This window comes from Lepisosteus oculatus, chromosome 11 (genome assembly GCF_040954835.1).
Source record: "Lepisosteus oculatus isolate fLepOcu1 chromosome 11, fLepOcu1.hap2, whole genome shotgun sequence".
NCBI lineage: Eukaryota > Metazoa > Chordata > Actinopteri > Semionotiformes > Lepisosteidae > Lepisosteus > Lepisosteus oculatus.
The window spans coordinates 31,593,488-31,617,715 of record NC_090706.1 but is presented as its reverse complement, the minus strand read 5'-3'; the positions used below and the strand labels follow the sequence as shown (position 1 = coordinate 31,617,715).

Here is a 24,228-nt window from a genome sequence, read left to right as displayed (position 1 = left end):
TTGTTGGTTTCTGTTCGTCTCTTTGCACTTTCATTTGTTTGTGTTTATCTTCGTTTCACCATTACCTTGCCCAAACTTGTTATGTAAACTGTGTGCTTTTGTACCCTGTTACTTGTCTACTCTTGTTTGTATTCGTAGTTCACTTGTGTATTTGTGTGAACTTTTGTTAGTTAGTTCAGGTTGTTGGGTACATTTTGTACACACGTAGTTGATTCTTGTATTAGTCACACTAGTTTAGTATGGGTGAGTGCTGTTTGTCTTGTATAGTTTTGGGTAGTCAGTGGAGGTTAGCTAGGGTGTTGAAGAGCGCCGAAGACCATTTTCTTTTGTAGTCAGGTTAGCTTTCCCTCACTTTCCTAGCCAGCTCCATTTTGTTTGTTATTTTCTTTTCTTTGGCACCACTCTAGTTCCCTTACCTGTGTGTTATTGTGTCCAATTACAAATCAGTCACTTATTCACCTTAAAATGATAACTTTTTGCACCAACCCTTCCCAAGTCCCTCACCAGAACCCACCTGTATCCAAAAATTATCCTAAATGTTACACCCCTTTACCCCTTGACACTTGGGGTCGTAACAAAGACATAAATGCCATAGATCATATAGGTCATTTAACCTCATCCCACAGATGTTCAATCGGGTTGAAATCTGGGAAGTAGGGTATGCACAGCATAAGTGTCACATTCTCATCTTGCGATAAAGCCAATGTTACATGAGCATCATAAAGATGTGAGTGGTTATGCTGGACTTTTGTCACATCAGGGTATCAATGTAGTGTCTTACAGTCAGGTTGCCATCCATCACTATGAATGGCAAGCTGTAGCATCTAGTCATACCTGCATAGACTACCTGCATTGGGCGGAGCGGTGGCTCTGTGGCTAAGGATCTGCGCCTGTGGCTGGAAGGTTGCCGGTTCAAATCCCGCGGCCGGCAGAGGAATCCTACTCCGTTGGGCCCCTGAGCAAGGCCCTTAACCCTAACTGCTCCAGGGGCGCCGTACAATGGCAGACCCTGCGCTCTGACCCCAAGCTTCTCTCCCTGTCTGTGTGTCTGTGTCTCCATGGAGAAAAGCTGGGGTATGCGAAAAGACACATTCCTAATGCAAGAAATTGTATAGGGCTAATAAAGAAACATTATTATTATTATTAGACTGCCACATATGAACTTCACCTTTGGTAAAATTGATACAATTAGTGTCTTCTTAGTGTTCTGAATGTACGAACCACACTTACTGTACTTGTCTACCTGGGTGAACTACACAAAACCTTAAGACTTAGCTGAAGAGGATACCATCTGCGGAGGTGTTCCAACAGACATATGGTACAAAGGTATTGTTTTCATGATAAGCATGGCATACCGGTTTCTTTTTGAGTTTTCCTTTTTTGTTGTTTTTCTTCTTTTTTTACCAGGCTTGATATTTGACAGGCTGGACACTTTCTGCTTTCATGCTGCTGCGTGTCTGAATGATTTTATGCATGGATGTTGGACGTCCTTGTAGGAATCCAGAGTCTTTGAATGCATCCTAAACAGATGCATGAAAATTTCTGTAAATTTTACTCTTCAAGGTCTGTCATCATGAATGGCCAGTCCTCAATAGCATGCTGAATATTATGATTTTATTAAGGTTTTAAGTAGTAGGTACAGTTTCTGATCCTCAGCTTCCATCAGTAATCATAAGTTGGTAGTGCATCATTAATTTCAAGATTGACCCTTCAGGAGTTCCTTAAGCAGACTTGCAGTTTAAATGCAATTGCTTTGAAGTTCAACTACAAAGCTGCATACAGGCCTGGAGGGCAGCAGAGAGCTCTCTGGGATGTAACCTGTTATTACAGACGTGGCACTGCTCCCTTAAGGAACAGCTTCTGATGAAGTGTTAATGAAAGCATTAAAGTCCCTACGGGAAGTCTTACTTAAGAGTGATGCAACTAACAAGTAATAAAGAGTAATTTTAAAGTAAAATTGCAAGATACATCTGTGTTTCTTACATTTTCTACTGCTTTCACAGAGCCTCGGTCAATGATGTCAGGAAGACTCTTGATACAGCAAATAAACAAGGACCTATCCCTTAGAGTAGCTCTCTTCATCAATAGTGAGGGAGCCTGGAACTTTTTGGAGTTCATTAAATTCCACACTATTATTTGCCATTAGAACTTCTACATAAGGAACCTGATGCAATCCAGCAGTAAGCAAACTGAATAAGTGTCTACCCAGGGTTCTCTCGGCTAATGCAGAAACCTTTCCTTAGCTGTTGAAGTGTAAGATTACCAAGATACTAAAGGTATTAGAGATCAACATTAAGATTTTTCAAAAGTAGCACAGGTACACCAGACAGCCTGATATAGTTAATCCCGGACTGGAACACACAGTTTTGGGGAAGTGAAGACACTATCATGGTGCTCTTTCACTGAATCAATAAGCTCTCATATTCCCACTTCATCACCTTCAGGGTATCGTGCATTCACATTTCCTTCCACTCCTGGCTTTCTGCAGCACCATGACATCAAGCATGCACAGGCACGCTCTGGCAGCAGGGACCAGGGGATTGTTTTTTTCTCCATTACAGTTCCCGACGAGAACCAGCAACAATGATAAAAGCGAGGAAACAAAAAGTGCATCTCTGCAGCCAGTGGAGGATGGCCTTTTGTGTAGCTTTTTTTCTTTTAGCGTTGTTGGAAATAAGATTTATTTTACATTCTCGACAACAGACCAAAAGAACATTTTCATAACAAAACTTTAGAGCGCTTTCTAACATTGCTCCCCACTCACCCCTACCATCTGTGATATGCCCCTCCAAGTTTTCAGTTAAAGAACTCATGAGCAAGAATCAGACAGCAGTGACCGAAGCATAGTGCAATGAAGATTTAACCATGTCAGCTGCAGCACTCTGAGTCTCTGCCTCCCCTCAGCGCCACAGATCTCAGCAGTAAGTAGTTCCATACAAATGATATCAAGACATGACAGAGTCCAGTAATGCCAGGGTGTGCAGAGGCCCTAAAATCATTCAGCTGTAGTGAGGCCAACCTTTTGTAAAATGAACTGGAAATTATGGATCCTGGAGAAGATCCCATAGATTAAATGACATACTCTTTTTTTTCCTTTTTACAATACATTTCAGCCTAGACTTAACTTCTACTTGTTCCTTTATTAAGTAATGATCCCTCTTGCCTTAACCATGCAAAGGTCCTAACTTGCTTCCCCTAACATGATAGACAATTACGGCCAATAAAAAGTAGGAAATGTTTGGCAAAGTCTGCCACACTCCTGAAGGCATAAATGTAAGTGTCTGCAACCTAGTTGTATTAAAGTAATTTTCTTCTCTTCACATTCTGAAATTGAACGCGACAGCCATCTCGTCATATTTCATGTCCTTTTAGACATAAAATAGAATATCCCTCAAAAACTAAAATATGATCTAAATATTTAATGTAAATTTCCAAGCGCTTAAAATAAAACCTTTTAATGTAAAATAATGCAACACGTCAAATAGTGCTTTCAACAGGGTTCCAACCTACTTTCGTGGACGTTATGGTTGACGAAGTGGTTCTCTTTGAATTGCATTGCTATGCCCACCAGCTCCTTGTTAGTCACCACACAGCAGACAATAGCTTCCTTTGGACTGCAGCTGCAGTGTCTTATCGCATGAACTATCAAAGTGCCCCATGGCAGCAAGGCAGATGTCACCTTTTTGTTAATTTTACTTTGTGCTAATTCTAATCATTATTGAAAAAACAACTAAATCATGATAGATTTCAACCTAAGACAATACTAGCCTTGGTTTTTGAACATAGCTGGTAGTTACAATTTTACGACCTAGCAATTCTACTAGTCAGTATAGGAGGATTACTGCTCTCTGCTTCTTCTATTCAAGATGAAAGTAAAATGAAAAATAAATAGAACATTTCCATAGGGATGCGGTCTAACTTCAGGGAAATTTAACTTCACATTTTTTCTTTTATTAATGCTAAGTTGAACTGTGGGTCTCTTTCAAAACCATAATATGTGCAACAGAAACATATATATAAATTCAGAGATCTGAAAAAGTCCCCGATAAGGGATAGGTCAAAATAATGTAATTTGTTGAAAGTAAGCAACAGAGGATGCCTTGATCAGTGCTTTCTTATCAGTGCTATTTCACATGTCATCTGAGGATGTGATGGTTTTCAAAGGAGAACATCTTGAAATGAGGATTACTTTTAATTCCCCTGTATTTCTTTCACAGTACAATTGAACTTTACATAAGTACAATCTAACATACAAGTGAATCTGACATAAAATGTTGGGACAGCCATAACAGCTATAATATTGAATTAAGAAATTATCATATCTTACATATTATTAGACATTACATTCGATCCTGAATACTTTTTGACTACTTTGTGTCAGTTTATCTTTTCCAAACAAGTATAAAAAATGTCTGCAGTAGATTTAATGAAGCAGGCTGTAAAACACTTTTATTATGCCAGGACACAGTCATGAAACAACTAGCCATCTTGCAGAATGCCTTAGTTTGCCACCGGCAAAAATTTTCCTTTTCATTTTGTATGTCAGTTCTAATTCTGATCATCTCTGATTTATGCAAACACAGGTTTCCCTGAATGATACAGACTAACAGTTCTTCTATTTTTTATTTCTACAAGCAACATTTTTGTTCTAATTTTCTCACTTACACTGCTCGAATAGCAAGGATGAAAAACCCGTTTCAGTTACACTGCCATCTGCCTTTCTCGTTTTTTCTTCTATTCAACATACTTTGCAGTTTTAAAGAACCCGTGCTTTTGAAACATCCAATGTTCAATGTTTCTGTTTTCAGAATTTCTTAATTACGAAGACTTACAAAATGCCCTAAATCTATTGTACCTAGAAAACAACATAAACTCCAGTCATGCCAATTACACAGGCTTTATTAAAGTCAATTGATTTGTCTTTGCTGTATTCTCATTACAAAAAGAACAATCTAAGATTAAAATTTAATTGAGACCCGGTTAACGTACTGTCCTGATAAATAGGGCACATTGAACTGCTAATTATGAGATATTTACAGTATCTGAAAAAATGAAGTTTAGATCTTCATTTGTGTCCTTACTATACATAATACAGTATATACTGTATAATACAGGAAACAATTTACATAATTTATATTTTATATATAATATATTTTAAGGAATCTAAAGTAAATAGTGTTAAGTTCCAAAAATGGCATACTGTTATACTACATACATATTTTGAACATTTTAAAAATGGATTAGTTTGCTGAGGTTGAAAACAAAAGAATAATATATAATTTAAAACATGCGACACAAAGCAATTTAATCCACCCCTCTGTTGAAAATTGACAATCAGCCTATACTGTATATCAATCTGGTTTCAGAATTCAGTCATGACAGAAATGACAAATGGCAAAAAAGAAACCCAATCTGACATCTGGGAAAAGTTGTATGGACTAAAGCCTTCATGGCGTCACCCTCCATTATATTCCACCAACAGCAGATGATAATCAACAGCCCGTATCCAGATCACAGGGAAAAACATCCACACACTTAAAGCTGCAACACCAGTATCAGCCTAAAAACATTAATTTCTTCACCATTTCTCATTCTCACTGAGGGTTCCGGTCAATTGACTATTGTGCAAAATAAGAAAGTAAAAAAAAAAGATTGTTCATATTTTTTATCCTAACATACCTGACAGAACAAAACATAAAATAAACGGAAAACTCTTTTTTTATTCATGTTAATTATTCCAATGCTTTGTTTCCCTGCTGTTTTGCTCATTCTCAGGAGAGTAGTATAAAGATACAGGAACTTTCACATATCCCTGTTATATATATATATTTTTTTTAATCTGTTTCGTTTTTCAAGGTTAGTAGCCCATGACACTTTTAGATCCAATTACTATTACTTAACGATTCAAACAGGTATTTTGTGCTTGGCTGAATAGTTGGCTCCAACTACAGCACCCTAAAACAAATGCCTTCATTAGAAATGACCCCTTTATGTAAATAAGGGAAACTTTGAAATCTAAATTAAGAGCATTGTGAACTTAAATAATAATAATTTCTCATGTCTAACAAATACAACTCCTAAGTATTGTATTTTTCCATACATCTATCTTTTATCTAACCGTTTTAACCAACACAGCCGATTCTCGCAAGCAACAGGCACAAGGCGGGATTCACACCGGAAGTGGCGACAGTCCACTGCGGTATTTTATTTTTAATAAATTCAATTCAGTATGGTGCTCTTGGGTCAAATTATCAGAATTAAACAATCCTGATAGTGTTGAAGTTTCATGAACGGAAGAAACCAAGACAAAACTTTACCGAAGTGATGGAAGGGTTAATGTGGAGAAAAAAAAGAAAGGATCTGAATCACTTAAGGGCATCACTGGATCTCTTTTTGTTCTAAAATGATCAAATGTACTAAGTGTTTACTAAGTGTTTGTCATTCATATTAATAGCATGATCACAAATACAAACTGCTTGTCCGGAAAATAAATATAACAGATTTGACTTTGTGTCCGTTTTAGAAGTGAGAGTAGTACATGATGCTAGAGATTCATTCTTCATTCTAGTGTATTCCAGTATTGACAACGCTCCTCACAGTGGAAATCTGCCCATCAAGCTTTTTTAAAAAGACTTACATTATTAACTGCTTGATAGGTTTTCATTTGTTTTCCCCAGTTTAGTTATCTCCGCCTCGTTTAACTGGTTGCAAAAATTAAAAAAGAAAAAGACCTAAATCTATCCAAAGATTCACTCTTAATACGAGACAGCAAACTGAATTTGCTTACTGGTTTCACTTTGAGTCATTTATCATTTATGCTTGCCATCTCCTTATCAAATGAACAGTAAATGACAGTACAGAGAGATTAGCTGGGAAAATAATCAATAAAACTGGAGGGGTCAAGGATACCAAAATAAAAGCCCTGATGTCATTTATTTATTGATCTGCTTCTTATGAGGCAAATTCGATATGAAACTAAATACACAAGAATCCCTTGGATGTGACAGCGTGTATGATTAAGCCTGCCAGCAGAACCAAATATAAATAAATAGAAGAGGTAAAATGCAGATCATTATTCATTTATGTGCACTAATTTAGCTTGACACAAGCAAACAGTTCTACCTACAGAAACAAATAAAAAGGGACCAGTTTTTACATATCTCAGCATTTTGTTATCTGCAAAAATTTGTGTTTTTTTTACAAATTATGAGTACCGGTGTGTTTTTAGTTACAGTAGATTCAAAATATTGTAATTACAGCGTCACATGTATGGAATGGAGCACGATCCTGATGATGCTTAGAGGGGGCAGGAAGCCGCACTCCTAACAGGAATGTGAAGAATATAGCATCCTATGGATTTTAATTGCAGCAGAACTGTTTGTATTTGTATACAGAAATAACAAACCTAACTGGAACCACGTTTCAATGATGAGTTTAAGAAAATAACACATTATTTACAGTATGTCTAATGTATACAGTATATAAAGTCTGATAATTTAAAGAGATGTTTAAAGGATACACTTATATGCAGAGAAAATGTGTAAAATGTGTGGAAATATAAGATAATTATTAAATTATTTCCATATGACAATAAAATGGAACACTATATTGCTAGTTCATGCAAATTCTTTATCCCAAGTATTACATATACAGTATGTTGACTGCAGAATGCAGTTTACTGTGTTTAATAATAAACCCTTCAAACCCTGAATAACAGACTGAATGCAGGATAAAAAGACACAGGAGCAGAGTCCACAATAATAAAAAGGGAAAATGCAAGAACAAAGCATTAAGTTAATTAGGTATCATCTACACAGTTTACAATTTAATGAGGAATACAATCTAATACAGAGAGATCACTAATACTGTATAACACAGTATATGTAAAGCTAATATGTGTTGGATTGACAAACCTAAGGTACAAAGACAACTCAGTAGATTTCACTAAGAAACTGAAGCAACATGATATTAAATTCCCACTTATTAGGATATTTTTTTATGCTGATACAGTACAAATAAGATGACATTCAACATGATGTGCAAAATGTGCTTATATCTAATAGATTGACTATGAACGTTAAGTAAAAAAACAAACAGAATTCATGAAACTAATTCATATTAAAAAACACACACTTCTCAGCTGGTAAGCACAGACAAAAAAAAATCTTGCAGACTGAGGGAAAACTATTTCCACACAGCATGTAAGGGGATTTGTTTTCCGTCTGTACAGCGTTGACAGTCACCACATGGGCAGTCATTAATGATATATTACAATCCACTGTCTCTCGACACAGAGGTGACACGGAGCTAACCAGAAGTTTCACCAACAGATGATGTCTGTATCCTCCTCTGCGTGCTCAAGGGCAAAGTGGGACTTGTATTCTTTTCTAATTTGAAAAGTCTTTGAGCTGGCTGAGAAGAAAAAGACAGACATGCAACGCCGTGTCAATGCCTGTGGTTTTGCTTGCCATGCTGCGGGGATCTCTGGTTAGACATAAGGTGGCCAAGCACGGTAGTGGATGGAGGTGGTCTCTTTATGGAGGCTTGATCTTGTCAGTGCATGCTGACACTGGCTTTCCAACATTTTTGTTTAACATTTTCAATTCCCCTGCAATGTCAGCCATCATAAAAGACTAAACCCTATAAGGGGTAATGAGATTCTCATAAATATGGATGCAATCAACAGTGGACGTGCACCAAAAGACAGACATCTGAGCACCATTTGAATTATTCATGCATAAAGTCTGAATGCACATGATAAAAATACATAGATAGCTATAGATCCTGTTAAAAATACAACAAAAATCTGTTTAATTCTGTTATATGTTGAAGGTAGGGAAACTAATATCAACAGTGGGATTACTGCAAATCTTACAGCAGATGCTGAACTACACTATATGGCTGCATTTAATATCCACCATGAGGAAATGGCCTGCTCTCTCAGCATTACTGCCTAATTTACCTCTCTCTGATCACAAGAAAGAGAAGTAAATGCTTCCTATTCTGTGATTCCTATTATACATTACTGAAACAAGGTTGAACACTTAAATTTTGATAGCGCTAAAATATTCCCTGACATTTCAAGAAGGTGATATGCTTTCAGAAATGTATTCAGGAACTTGTACAGCATGAAAATACTCTAATGTACTAAAGTAAAAACATAAATGTAGAAGCAAGAACAAATTACCCTGAGATTCAATTTATTCTTTTTTTCATCAATTAGAGAAAATTAGTTAGTTGTTGTTTATGCTTTAATTGCTACCGTACCTAAAAAATCTCTCATGAGACAGATAAAAAGAAAACCTTTATTCCCCAGAAAACATGATGCCAGACTTGATTTCCTTGCATCAGGATAGCTCACCTGTATCCTAGCAACCAGGTTGCAAACCCTGAAGATGTCTCGACCGTGCTTCATAACATTTTAAAAGCTTTAGGGATAGAGTATGTTTGGACCTCTATGGTCTTGAGAGCTTGAAACTATCAGTCTGAGAGGAAAACACTAGTGAGGCAATGCTGGCCTACAGAGCATGCACACCTCACAATGTGAATGTAAAATCTCTAAAAGTTTTATGGTTTGCTCCAGATGACAAGGGCTCTACAAGGCAAGTCTCTTGGTAATAAAAATATGTGCAATTAATTGTCATTTTTCCTCAAGGTTTCAGTCATTTAAGATGTAACAGATGAGAATAACTTATTAATAATTAATGTTAAAAGAGTATAATGGTTGTATTTCTTTTAGAAATGAACTTTAAAAAATAGATATATTTTTACCCAGCTGATTGCAGGTTTTTTTTGTCCATTTAACATAGAGCTTGAAAAAAAATCCCATCATAGTATGCGCCTTGAATGTTCCTACTTAGCATGATATAGTAATATGTTAGCTACAATACAATCCAGTATCCATGCATTTATTTAGGAACTTTTCACATATTACACTCTGGCTTTATTCTCGCTGAGTCAGAGACAGCAGAGTATTGCAAAAGAGGTCATCCCGCTAGTGCACTACAGAATACGTGTCGCATCCCAGCACCCTCTTGTCCAATCCCAAACACTACTCCTCATCCCCTAATTTCAACTGTAGCTTCGCTTCAGCAATTCTTCTGGCTGCTCCAATCATGGGATTGCGATGCACTTAATGTTCCAATACCAGTGGCAAGCTGGTCTTCTTTAAACATTAAGAAAAAAGAATTGAACTGACTAAATCTTAGATTTTCAAATCAATTTTAACAGTTCTTCAAGAAACTGTTCTTTCTCATGTTCTAGAGTTTAGAAAGCAGAGTGCTGTAATGGCAGCTTTATTTGCTAGTAATTCATGGGTAGAATTACAGAGGCACACCACAGCTGTGGCCCAGCAGAGAACAATGTACAGTATAGCTAAATCTGAACGTAATCCCACTTGTAATGGAAAACCTTTCTGTTCACGTTGCTTCTGTGCTTTCTTATTCAAAGACATCTACCTCCATCTCCCACCTTCAAAATGTAAACCCGATTCTGTTTGTAGCTCAGAGTTGCTTTCTTCTTCATGAATCATAATATTAACCCTGTGCGATCTGAACTTCCCTTTAAGTCACTGATGAGACTGCATCAAGGAACTGGGAAATCTCTTATTGTCGAGTTTTCCAATTCGTTCTGAAGGATCTCAATACATCATCATAATGTATAATACATCAAAGCTCACAATACAGATCAGAATGAAAGCAACATTAATGCCTAAATATTGAAATCTTGTTTTGTAATAAACCATGAAAAAAGAAAACTGCATTTGCTTGTTTCTTTTTATATTATCATATGTCATGTACACGCCACATGAGAAATAAAAGCATTAAAGGCTGTTCTATGAAGAAGCTCATGACGAATATTTTAGAATTGTAATCATTTAATAAAGTATTGGGAACAATCAACTTACAAGCTGCAAGATTTTCATAGATAACAGTAAGCAACATCCAATCCTGAAATTATCATAAGATTGGGTTATTTGATTGTTTTCTCTCAAATGCCATGGAATGCATTGGCACATAATAAGCATGTTTCTTTGCGCACTATAAAGGGGACTGCTAATTCTAAATTGTTTTGAAAATACAGCTGTCCTTGTAAGTATACAAGTGCGGGTAAGGACTGCTAAATAATAGGTTTAAGAAATTCCTGCTGAAAAACATCAACAAATAGAGCAAAAGCAAATTCAAAGTAATTCAGTGGTACAGCAAAAAATACTATATGGATATTATCTACCTTATAAGCCTAACCAATGCTGGACAGCTGGCTCTGTAGATTAAATATTTGCAGCTAACAGCATCAAAATCACTATGAATTCTGGTATTGAAAATTTCACTGTCTCCAAATGCCATGCAGTAATGGTGTCAAGCCAAGCTTTACAAATCTTAACCACGTCTTGGGTTTGTAGACACAGGCAGCTAGGAAAGCACTTATATTCGCATCACTGTGATCCACTTCATGCATGCAGGAGTCAATGCACAATGAAAGCCATTTCACATAAAACAGTATTAAATCCAAACAAGTGTGAGGGTCTGTTTATTTAGCTAGCAACCAAGAAAAGGAGCACAATATATTTTTCCAAGCTGCAAATCCCAGGTGAAATTCATTTGTTGACTATTTTCATGTGCTCTCATCGATAAAGCATACCATATTACAACTTTCTGGGTTAAACGATTTAGTTTTGTAAACGTGCTTGGGGACAAGGCAATACAAGTGATGTATAAGTCAGGAAGCAACAAAATTTGCTAAATGTAGAGGAGAAATGCTTTCAAATTCCACTCCCAATACTTCAGAAACTTAGCAGCTCTATACACATACCATTCATCCTATATACCTCAAGAGATTCTTCTTTAGCATATGTTTGGAAATAAAATCTGCTCTTAAAGAACACATTTTATTTATATTTTCTTCAATACTGCATTATCAACATATAAACATTGAAAGCCATTCAAATAGCAGTGCAGAGGGATTTTTCCAGGTAGCACTGAGCTAGTGAATTGTATCATTGTAAAGAGAATAGGAAGAGTGCATTATTCCAAACCTCAAAATAACCAAACATTGTTATTTAGTCCTGCTGCCAAACCTATGGGACTCAGGTGTGCTATTTCTCACAACGCAGAAGCATTTAAAAGCGAAGGGACATACCTATGAAGTAGGAAAGCAGTATAGCCAGGACAACAGCAGCAGCAATGGCTGACACAGCGGCGCATTTCCAGCTGCAGTATTTAGAGGGCTTCTTCAGCTTGAATGCGCTGCGAGAAAAGGTGTTTCGGGGAAGGAGCCGTGGTGGTGGGGAGTAGACGGTACCGGATGTCAATGGGTAGCCCGGAGATGAGCTGCTGAAGAGGGGAGTGGTCCCTGAAGAGGTCTTGAAGAGAAAATGCCTGTAGAAACAAAACAAGTTATTCAGGTGTGAAAGCAGGAAAACAATATCCTGTGTACAAAGTAAAAAATGGGATTAGGAAAGTTATCCTTAAACTCTCCACCTGGCATAGAAAGGACTAGAGCTGTAAGGCTAAATTAGATGCTTAGCAGAAGCTCGGTAAGGACTGAAAAACTGAGTGGATAAATTACACCAAATGGAAAAAGTCAGTGGATAATTGAAACAAAGTCTGGACATTTTATGTTGTGTACAACTTGAAAGCGATCTTGGAAGACATAAATTCACTTGGGCATTTCTTTAAATGCTTGACGAGACTACTCTTTTGATATTAGAAACACTCTCTTGTGCCAGTTCTACAGTATGTTCATTAAAGCTATGTTTATTTTTAGTGAAATCTGAAAGGGGAAAAATGCGTTTTGTATTTTATTCTGGAGAGAACTTCAAAACTATATTTTGCAAGCATTTCTATTTTAAACTGAAGCTACAAAATGTCAAGGAGCGATTCCAGTTAGTAATGTTCCTCAAACATGCTGTCTCATTTTGTCTCATACACATTCAGGAAAATTGTTGCTGAGCATTTTGCCATTTGCAAAGTACTGCAGGCCATGAAAAGCTTGGTGACTTGATTATTTCTTCACTCTATTTACATAATTTGCAGGACAAGTCTGACTTGTGTTGCTCCTAGGAACCTTGATAGCATTTTCTAATGATCCTGAAACAAATGAACAGCGGGAGCAGTTTCTTTACTTATAAGTGAGGAGACTTGCTTTCTCTGGAAGTGTCCAAATTGGTACATTCAGAAATTTGTAGAGGCATTGTTTGGGTGCCCTTTAAAAGGCTTTATGTGAATGCTCAGTAATTTACTTCATTCTTACATGTACACAGTACGCTCTGCCAGCGAATGCAATGACAAAGGCAAACAATTATCAATACTGACAGATTCAGTGAAGTAAAAGTTATACAACAAATGCACATCTAAGAGATGCTGTGCTTTTCAATAATTTATAACACACTCACTCTGAATTTCCTTACAGCTACAACAGGTTGCGAGATGCTACAACGATCTTCCTCGTGAAACATTAGGAGCTGCTGATTTTGTGAGATGTAAATGCTGGCTGTGTAGTACTTACTATTAGATGCATTTTCTGTGAATTCTTCATTGCGCTCATCAATGCTGCAAGAGGCTAGCATGAACCTTGACAACCCGACAACAGCTCACCGGGAAGACCCCATACTGTTTCACATATTTTCACTAATTACAGCAGACAGTAATGTGCTGGACAATACTGAGGATTGTACTGATAGAAGTACAGTTTCTCAGACAATCCAGATCTTTAAAATCGTGTTATCATACTTTCTTGGAGAAGAAATTCAATTGGAACTAACATTTTCCTTCTACAAATGTATTCTTTCTGGCAGTGAACAGTTTAGTTCTAAAACCCCACATAGTACATAGAATACTTTACATGCTCTATGTTTTCTCACAAACTACATGACAGAACAATAAAAAAACATGTTTTAACACACAAAATATAGTATATACTGTAGGCACTTTCATAATTGAATGGGGCACATCTAAATGTATGTGTTGAATAGGCCGCACCCTCTTCAACCTCTCCCATAAAATCAATATAATCATATTTTGTACAAGGAATTTGCACTGCACTTTACACTGTGTCTAATAACTGATTTTCAAAACTCAGAATGGCATTTGCAGCCATGTCACTACTTGATAACAGTGGCTATTTCATTCAACGGCTTGGGTACTGTATGTGTGTGGTATCGGACTCACAGATCAGTTTGCTGACTGACTAATTATGATTTGTTAACAGATATGCCACAAACACTCTCAGCTGACAATGTCAATAAAAGATAATCTAATAACTGAAATATTATACTATAATATCTGATTATAGTATATATAATATAGTAATAACTGTGTAGTATATTATTTACCGTATCACCCTCAAAATGTAACAGAAAAAAAACCAGAATAAATTAAAAAGGTATAAACATGCTAGATGCACAGATTGAATAAGTAGAAGCAGCTGTGTCTTGACATGGAGAGGAAGATGTGAAAGATGGTCTAGGAGGAGGAGAGGCAGGTGGTGTCGGCAATTTAACATTATAATGAACGCACTTAGAAAGAGGTAAGTTACTGTACTAATGGAATTGCAGAGCTGCCTGGTTAGACAGACATCTACCAACAATATAATTATTATTCAGCCTCATGTCTTGAAATAATATATTTCTTCTATCATTGTTTAAACTTTTTAACTCCTTCCATGATAAAAAAACTATGATTCTTTGTCTACAGAGTATCATTACATAACAGTACATTAGCTACCTTCCTTCCCATCAAGTGTTCCAGTGAGTTTTGAAAAAGAAAGCAGCTGAGAAGCCTGTTGTGTAAATGCAACAATAATTTTTAATGTTAGCTTTGATTCTCTTTTCTTGCACCCCAGTTCTTTATCTCCAGTAGAGAATATAATTTGCATGATGTGACTTCAATGGTATTCATAAACAGCAGATAAGTGCAATAAAATAAAGCCCATTCATCTGATTAAGAACATTATCTATCTAATCAGCACTCAGCAATTGCATTAACTATATACAGTACATTATATAACTTTGGAGATTCAGCTTTGTATAAATAATTTATTACTTAATTAAACCAATAAACTCTCCTAATGTCTGATAGATTGTGAAAAGGAAGGCTGTTGTGCAAATCCACAACTGTCTATGTAAACAGAGTTCAGGTGCATTAATACCTTAAATTAAAAGAGATATATTTCTAATAATATTTAGTAAGTTTTAATATACTGACGGGAAATTTGCATAGTTCATAAAAAGAAAAATGAATGTTTCCACCTGTGATAAAGTGTGCAGAGACCAAGATTGTTCTGTAAATGAATGGGAATATGTTTATTTTGCTATCCTGCAATCCAAACTTACAAGAGGTGCAAAAGGAAGCTATTTTAGGAGTCTTTTTGATATTTTTATGTTTGGTTCTTACATTCTTCCCCATACAAATGTATTGCTTGCATTTTTGCGATTAAAAATGAATTTAAAAAAAAACTCTTATCATATGCAGTCTGTACATGAGACTAAACAGACAGCTGTTTTCAATATTCCCAAGTTGATCTTTTAGATATGAGGAAGCTCAAGAAGCAGATGATATTACAAGACTAACACGTTGTCTCTGGATTTTATATTAAAAGAGATAAATTAGCTGTCTCAAAGGAATTTAATTTCACCATGGAAAGACCAAACTTTTTTATGCTGGAAATGAAGCAAAGAACAAGACTCTTCATTTATACATTAAGAACCCTTTTTTGACATCCCATTCTCTAGTCCAGACACTACTTGCTGAGACAGACAATTATGTACAATCTGTCAACTCCATTTACAGATTTTTTCTTTTATTTTCTAACGTAATTTGAGCTCTGTAGAGGTGCTCCTGAAAACATTCCTCAAAGCATGAATACAAGGCATAGTGTAGGGAACAATATCACTGTTGCTCAGACTTCAACACAGCAGGTCTTAAAAATAAACCTCAAAATATCCTGTAATGCTATTAGGCTTTCCCATGACAAATCACTGTCATATTTTAAACAACTGTTCAGAACGTATTTGTTGCTGGGATAATACTAACAGTGCAACAATCAGAGTGATGGGGGAATGAAATGAACACGCAAAACAGGATATCAAAAAATCTAAAATGAAAGGAAAGTGGAGATACAAATGACTGTTTTCATAATGAAATCTCTACGCATGATGTGCACCGTGGTTTGCATTACACACAGTGTAACAACACTTCATCAAAGAAGTGTACAATTAGTTTGCAAAACGATGCCAAAATTGAATAGACAGCTTATGAACATAACAAAACTGTTCCACTACACTGCTTCAGATGACAATAGTGGTTATTAACTATTTCACTTTGCGTCAAACTACACTTTTATATATGTATGATTCAGTATAAATTACATTTTGAAATAGCAAGCACGCTCCTAACAGCTCCTAGTGTGTATTTCACATTAAAAATTCTATTAATACAACCTGAAAATCACACTAACCCCAATGGCAAACACATACACACTTTGTTTCTCTTTTCTTTATTGTGGGAATTACCAGATTGACATCTCTGTGTTTCAGAAGAAACCTTGTCATTGCAGCTCCAGAACGCAGTTGGCAAAGCCTTGTGAAAACTAATGAAAGAGATGGGTATACTTTAATAGAGGCTTTTCAGATTTTGTGCCTATATCTCCCAGGAATGATACAACCCGCAGATCTCATTCTGCCAATTCCAAGAAGGATGGCTCTTGTTCACCTCTCAAAGTGCCCCGCGGGACCTTTCATAAAAGGCCATAAACCACATCAAAGGTGGATTTTGCAGAATTACTCGCTCATCTGCAGTGATCTTTTTAAAATCTCTCACATCTCATTGGATATTTGTCTATAACCTTGAAGGAGAACACTGGAAAACAAGCGAACGTGTAGCTAAGCATCCAAAACATGAACGTTAAAGCTGAAAAATATCCTTATACTAAAAAGAAATACACAAAAGATAACATTTTCATTTTTACCTACAATACTGGTATTGCAAGAGCATTCTTTTGTCCTATGTCAATGTATGTACCTGCAGCTTGTAAAGCTGAGAAACTTCTCAATTATTATCTATTAGAATGTATCAGGGGAGTTTCTTGTGCCTTGTTTCCAGCAGCCTGTGGGCACTATCTTTGTTTTGTCGTTGTGTCTTTTCTTCTACATGTGAGGAAGTGTTAAAGTAAGGAGACAGACTGCCACACACGTTGCCTAAAGACAGAAAGCCCTTGTTACTCCTCTCTGGTACACCGTGACAGAGATATTGTTAGACAGGCAAAAAAAGCACTGCAACTAGAAACTGCCTAACAGACAGGTAGCACAAGTGCATGTCTAAAAATACGGTTACAGTCCTTTGGGGCAAGTTCAACTGTCACTGTTTTAAATTAAACTAAAACACAATAAATGCTTCATTCAAAGCCCAAGGTCAAAAGATCCCAAATTTTGAATGCCAACTAATTTTTCTAAAAGAGGTTTAAGGCATTCATTTTGATGACTGACAAAGGTGACAAAAGGAAATTAATTAAGGTGGTTTGGGGCCTGTCACCACATTTCTTTTTTAATGCTAAATCAAAGAACATGGTTATCTGACAGCTGTGCAAGATTTCTTAGTGGTACAGAAGATTTATGTCTAAAAAATTAAGTACTCTTAGCTTACAAAGTATTTTCCTTGTAAATACAGTTAATTGACATAAATGTTTTATTGCACGTTGATTTTGTTTTGTATTTATGTCAAAGCAAGTGATTTAAAAATTACCTGAGCCACCTGGCTCTGTACCTACTTTGAAGATGAATGAAATGTTTAAATTATGAATCAAAAAAGTCAAGTTCAAAGTAAAAACTTTAAAAGTGAAAATTAAAGCTCTAAGGCAACAGAGGTAAGATATTATGTGGGAAAAGAATAATGTACATCTCATTTCTTGGTTTTTTACTTTTTTTTTCATTTTGGTGTTTCATTTCTGTGTCTATCACATTGAGAAGCCAGAACAAACATTTCAAAGGTATGCAGGTTTCTTAAGAGGAGACTTAATAATATAAATCTCAAACAGATATTTGAAATTGACAAAACTATTCATCTAATTATGTCTGGTGTTCTTTGTGGTTCGTGTTTGGGGTCACTGCTTTTTCAATATCTTCAAAAAAATAATCTTCGAGACCATATTGTTTTCTATTATTATTGAACTAGTCATATACAAAATTATGTTCACAATTCATTACAAAGCTCTTTTTGAAAAAATGGACTGCCTATGTCTATGCTGTGGAACACTCTTGGTGAAACAGATGGGCTGAACTGAAAAATGCTTAGATTTCCATGCAATATCCAGCCTAGCGTGAACACTCACAGAAGATTAATCGTTTCAGGGCATGTCTAAACATTTATTTAATATAAAAAATAGTTAAAAGAGAAGAAATACTAGAAAAAAAAACTTCATGAGTGCTAGGCTGAAGAAAAAATCTCCAGCTGACTCAATTTTACAGTATTTTACCTACAAAGAACTAATGCAGAAATGGTACTAGGTAAGAAATGAGTTTCAAAATAACTTATTCTTCAAAGAGTGGCCAGAGTGGCCCAATGTGTTATTCTTTTTTAAAAAGATAAATGGGTTATCCAATGGATTATCTTCTGCCACTGACAGGGGACATCCCTCACACTGTATTGACAAGACCCTTGTCATAGCCAAAAAAAGCCCTTGATACAACAATCCCTCAAGAAACCCCAGCACCTAAGACTGCATTTCACTTGTCCTTTCTTTCCATTTCAACACACTTTCTATTTCCAAGGTCATCAAGTAAGATTCTGGTACAGAGCCTTCAGCTTTTTTCCAGACCTACCAATCATCTCAGACTGCCAACCATCTAATCTACAGTATATACTGTTTTCTTGTCCAAATATCCCCTAATTGTACACAGTCACCATCCAAACCAAGAACCCTTTGTTGCAACAGAAGCCTCTGCATCACTTGCAAATGCATATCCAGAAGCATATATACCTAAATAGATGGCCCCTTTAGCTATTTTGAAATCATCCAGAGAATGGTTACTGTATGTACTGTATGTACTGAATGATAAAGGCCTCTGGCCGAGGGGTCTTTCCTTCGACCTGGCTTTGAGTGCAATTTAAACACCCGTTGTGTGTGACATTACAGAAATAAAGGTGGGGATACTATTGTCAGGATTAGCCACTGTGCCATCAGTGGAAGTATTTTCTATGTTTCCAATATTTAGGTAATAGTCACTCTTAAATACCCATTCATGGTAATAACATAGGGTGGCCACGGCTATACCCAGACTATACTGTAAATCCCTCTGTAGCACTGCTGTGGAGGACGCACCTTGTGTGTATCTTCTTCAGTGTTCTCTGGAAATAGCCTTTTTTTGGTACAAATTAAAACCCATCTCAAACCTTTACTGAACTGTGCTGTGACTTCTTGCATCCCAGCCAAGAGGAAGCCCATTAAACCCAATCTGATCAGAGGGCATCATATCATTATATGATTATTACAATATCACTTATTGTATCTCTTGCAAAAGGTTCCTCGCCATTGAACAAATTGGGCTACTATTTCAGGGAACATGTCAGAGCAGTGAGGTTCATGATAGTTTCCTATTTTCCACTTCTAATGGTGACTCATCAGAAGCCCAAATTATCCTTTGACTAGGTTTTCATCTGGTTCATAAGTCTCTGTGAGAAGATCCTTGAGTTGTTCTAACAACCGTATTACATTGCTCAATTCCTGGAATAACATGCATATTATATTCAGCTAGGCTTTTTAATTCAAGATGATCATTTAAGTTTATACATTTTATAAATATACAACAAAATGACCAACTTGATTTAAAATGTCTAGCTGAACCCATTAAATTGAGCAATACAGAGCAAATGAAAAAGGCAGCACTGCAAATGTTCTAAAAGATTTAAAAGCAAAGGATTAAGTGTCTTGAGTTCACATATGTTATGATTACACTTGCAGATAGGCTGCACAACTACAAAGCCAGCAATAACATTTCCCTTAAAGTAAAGTTAATCATCTTATTCACTACAATCACATTTACAAAGAGTAAACACCTTGACTGTTAGGAGTTTTACATCTCAAAGAGAACACTAATGTGTGACTTCAAATTTTAGTTGAATCCTTAAAATAATAACTAATTAAACAGTATAAAAAAATTTACTCATCTGAGGAACATGACAGAAAGCTTTGCTTCCAAAACATGATCTCCTCAGGCAGTTTCAATTTTTAATGAGGACTCAATACAGTATGTAACTACTGTACATTTACTATAACAAAGCATTGAATATCTCCCAGTATCTTGCATGTTTCACTGAAAGAAGATGACAAAGGAGAACTACATTAACAACTATAAACAAAATAATTGAGATTTCAGTGAAATTACCCAATATCTAAAGATTCCAAAGTTCTGCCATTTTTGTGTTTCTTACAGAAATAGCTGACCAAGAAAGATCATTAAGTAAAGGTATCTCAGCTGCTGATTCATTTTGTGTTCTAGATACCCCAAAACTTGAAGAACACTCTTTCTGCCTTTAAAAAAAGTGACCCACATTAAAAAAAAATGTGCTCTGTTATGGTTAAAAAACACCAAGGTAAATTTAACTGAATTATGTGTGAGTACCATAGAATTGGAAGAGCAGCATGGCACAGAATTTTTTACATTAAGTGGGCCCCTCCAATGCTAACAGCTATAAATTTCATCAAACGAACAGGCTCACTAAGAGGCAGTCATTTCACGGCGGATAGCTTCAACTTAACTTCTGCAGAACATTACTAAAACTTCACAAACTGTGGAGTTCACTTACAATTTTGAGTCACACACTGAACTAAGGTGTTACAGTATAATTAACAGTTTGTGTCCCAATGCACCTACAAACAAATACATGCTTTAAAACTGATAATTAACTCTATGCATGTAATCACAAATGCTGTATTCAATGTTACATGATTTTTAGGAAGCTAAGATATACAAGAATAAATTGGTCTCATAAGCTAGTCAAGTTTCTACTCCCAGCACCTCATACCACACAAAGATACCCGGAAACATCTAACCCCAAAGTCATCTTTCATTAAGAATTCAGTGTTTTCAATTATTTACAAGGTGCTGAATTTTGAGTTCACCAGAATCATGTTCTCCTCTAAAACCTATAGCATTGTGCTTAAAGATACCAACCAAGCTAGATGCTCATAGTAGCAGGATAGATTTTGAAATATTTGTCAGAAAATATTATACAGAGAGAATTGAATAAATCAAGGTTTGGATGTGGACTAATATCTTCAGCCTCTCACATTTAAAAAGACATTTTATCCATCTTTTTCATTCCATGATTGGGAGACTCCAAACCCACATTAAATTGGTATTACAGTATTCCAGTGGTATACATTATTAATACAGACATCTCTGATTTGTACTTACTCAGAACAGTTTAGGATTTTATTAGAATTAGCTATTTCTTATGCTTGAATTATTTTTCCTGACAAAAACAACAAAATTCAGTAGTACAATGAAGTGTAGTCTTTCATAATACTATTTTGTGAAGGACTTAACCTACTTGAAATCCTCTCACCTTTGCTCCTTGCATCATTAGTAATAGTAGGTTACATGTAATATATTTACAGACTCATTATCACTGACTCCTGATTTAAAGAGTAAAGGAAATGTATAAATACTATATATAAATATAAATTTAATATGTTTGACTTTTTGAATTACTTGTTTGACCTATACAATCTGTTAGGCAAAATGACAGGATTTATACAGAGGATAAGGTTTGTGTTATTTCCTAAACAATTAGTCAGAAATAACAGTGATGTTCATCAACCTGACAGAAAAACAGTTGACAGTTTAGGGGATCTTAACGAAAGCAAATCTACCAGTATGTCAAGCCTTTGATTTATGCTGATAACAGCCCCCTACTGCGCTTTCTTTTAATATTTATAAAGTTCAAAATGCTTTATTTCTTTTCCTTCCAAACACAGTCAACTATTAATTTGACAATGCAAGAGCCAGACAAAAACTTGTCAAGGCAGAACTGTTTATCTCACAGTTTTTTTACCAGTTCCCTTTAAGCTATTGTATTTAAAAAGAAAAAAAAGCAAATTAAGTAGAAGAAAAATGGGAATAGGAAGACAAAAGACCAATGATCCCAAATCAAGGCAGAGACTGAAGATGGGTATCAGCTGGTGAAGTGGTTTCAAGACTGTATTAATATCACATTTTGGGAGCCTGTATTGGACCCAGCTATCTCTTCAGTCATTTATAGCAACATAAACTGCTTTCTTTCCCAGTCTTTATCCCAGGCAGGGAATGGCAGTGATAACTAATGAAAAAGTATTGTTTTGTTCACAAGCCGGTGAAATGTTCTCAAAAGCTCTTCAGTGGTCAGGCCTCTTAAAATGGTGTCATGTCTCTCTTGCCCTTGGCAGACTACTCTAGTTTTATAAAAATGAGAATGTTCCTTCATTCTATTTTTGTCCTGTAAATATGCTGTACTTAAGGTTTTCTCTAAACTATCAGATAAAATAGAAAAACAGAAAAGATAATGCAATCTTTGTGCCTAACAAAAAGATTTAATGCTCTTTTTATGAGGGCACCATAATTGAATTATATTACTCAATTTTGCACCATAATCAGAAAAATTGTATGGAAGACTCCTTATTGAAACTAGCCTAGATTTCACTTATATACACACACCATGATTTCATCTATAAAGAAGCATACACCATCCTCATTTTTGAAGATAAAAAAAACGGTGTTGGGCTGCAATTACAGTCTTATTAGATCCTTTCTTCTGTTGCATGTTTGCAAAGGGATTCTGATTATCTGCTTAGGAAAACCAAGACATTTTGAAATGTGTGGCTATGTTGTTGTTGTCATGATTAATAATCATAATAAGATGATGATAAGAACAAAGATGAATGCTTTGACCTTCTGTGCCTTCTTCACTTCAGACAAAGAGACAGACTGACACACAAAAGGGGGAGGGAACAGAAGAGTGAGAAAGGTCAACGGGGATATGCACAGAATTGTCATTCTGATCGTTACAAACTTGAAAATAATCCTTCCCCTGCTATTGTTATATCCTGACCTATCATGATATTATTTAAATGGAGCTTACTCCAACTTGGGCCATCATGCCTGGGGACACTGAGAGTTGGTGGGTAGTGGATTTTGCCATCAAAGTTTTTTTTGCATGGTACTTCTATCAGAGCTATCTAATTTTCGTTACACAGGGGGAACCTGCGGCTGCAACTTCAAGATGGGTTCCTCCAAAAGTGAGTGATGGGTGGAGAGGAGCATTAATGTGTACAATGTTGTATAAAGTTGATAAATATGTTCAAAAATTTTTAAATAAGCTTAACATTAAAAAGGATCCCAGACAACATCTCAAGATCCCTTACCACATAGGAAACCATGTTCACTCGCCATGTGTCCTTCATAGATTTACCTTATAATCTCCAAATGCTTAAACATTATACAGTATAACGTCATGGGTATGAAGTGTAAGGGAAAAAAAAAATTCAAATCTTCCAGCTTTAATGTGTGCCCTGAAGCCACAAAACTGATTCTGAACTCTAAAGGGATTTCTGCAAAGCAACAAAGTAAATTAAATATAAATTAGAATTACATTTTGTGTCAATTACAGACCAGTCACATTTAACCAATTAGGGAATTTTACTCTGTTAAAAATATGCCAACCTGTCTCAGCAAATCAGTTTCCATGCAACTATTTTAATATTAGATGACAAGAGGGCTGCTGGTCCACAGTCAGAAAATGAATGCAAAGCACCTAATTGAAAGGGAGAATAATGCAACCGGGTACTTTGAAAAGCAAATAGGTTTGACCCTTCTTGGAGCAAAGCCATGCAATTTATAGGTCTATTGATACTTGAACTTATCAAATGTGAAGCACTGGGATTCATGTTGCATGTTCATACAGTAGATATTATCTACAGTACCCACACCAGCATAAAAAACACGTCACTAAGAAAATCAGTCATGTCATAAAGAAAATAAATTCTTAAAATCAAAGCATTTTAAACAAGAATCTCATGAACCTTTTGTTGCCATGGCTATCCATTCATATCGTTAGCATTTTCAGAATTAAATGAATAAACTATGACAGATCCTTCTATTAATTTATTCATTTTTCAAAGGTTTGCTTAGAGTTTCACAGGACTTCATGTAATAGTCCAACAGCACTCACTTTAACACTATCGACACTGAACAAACTG

At 35.9% G+C, this 24,228-nt stretch overlaps 1 protein-coding gene across 13 annotated transcripts in view; it reads right to left on the bottom strand.

The window, feature by feature from the left end:
• The window catches only part of LOC102695531 (teneurin-2), an 822,495-nt gene that overhangs the window by 103,919 nt on the left and 694,348 nt on the right, over positions 1 to 24,228 (bottom strand). For all 13 annotated transcript variants that reach the window (XM_015349967.2, XM_015349971.2, XM_069196089.1 and 10 more), the window contains one exon: positions 12,139 to 12,377. In XM_015349967.2, coding sequence (XP_015205453.2) covers positions 12,139 to 12,377 — 239 coding nt within the window. The remainder of the gene's footprint in view (positions 1 to 12,138; positions 12,378 to 24,228) is intronic.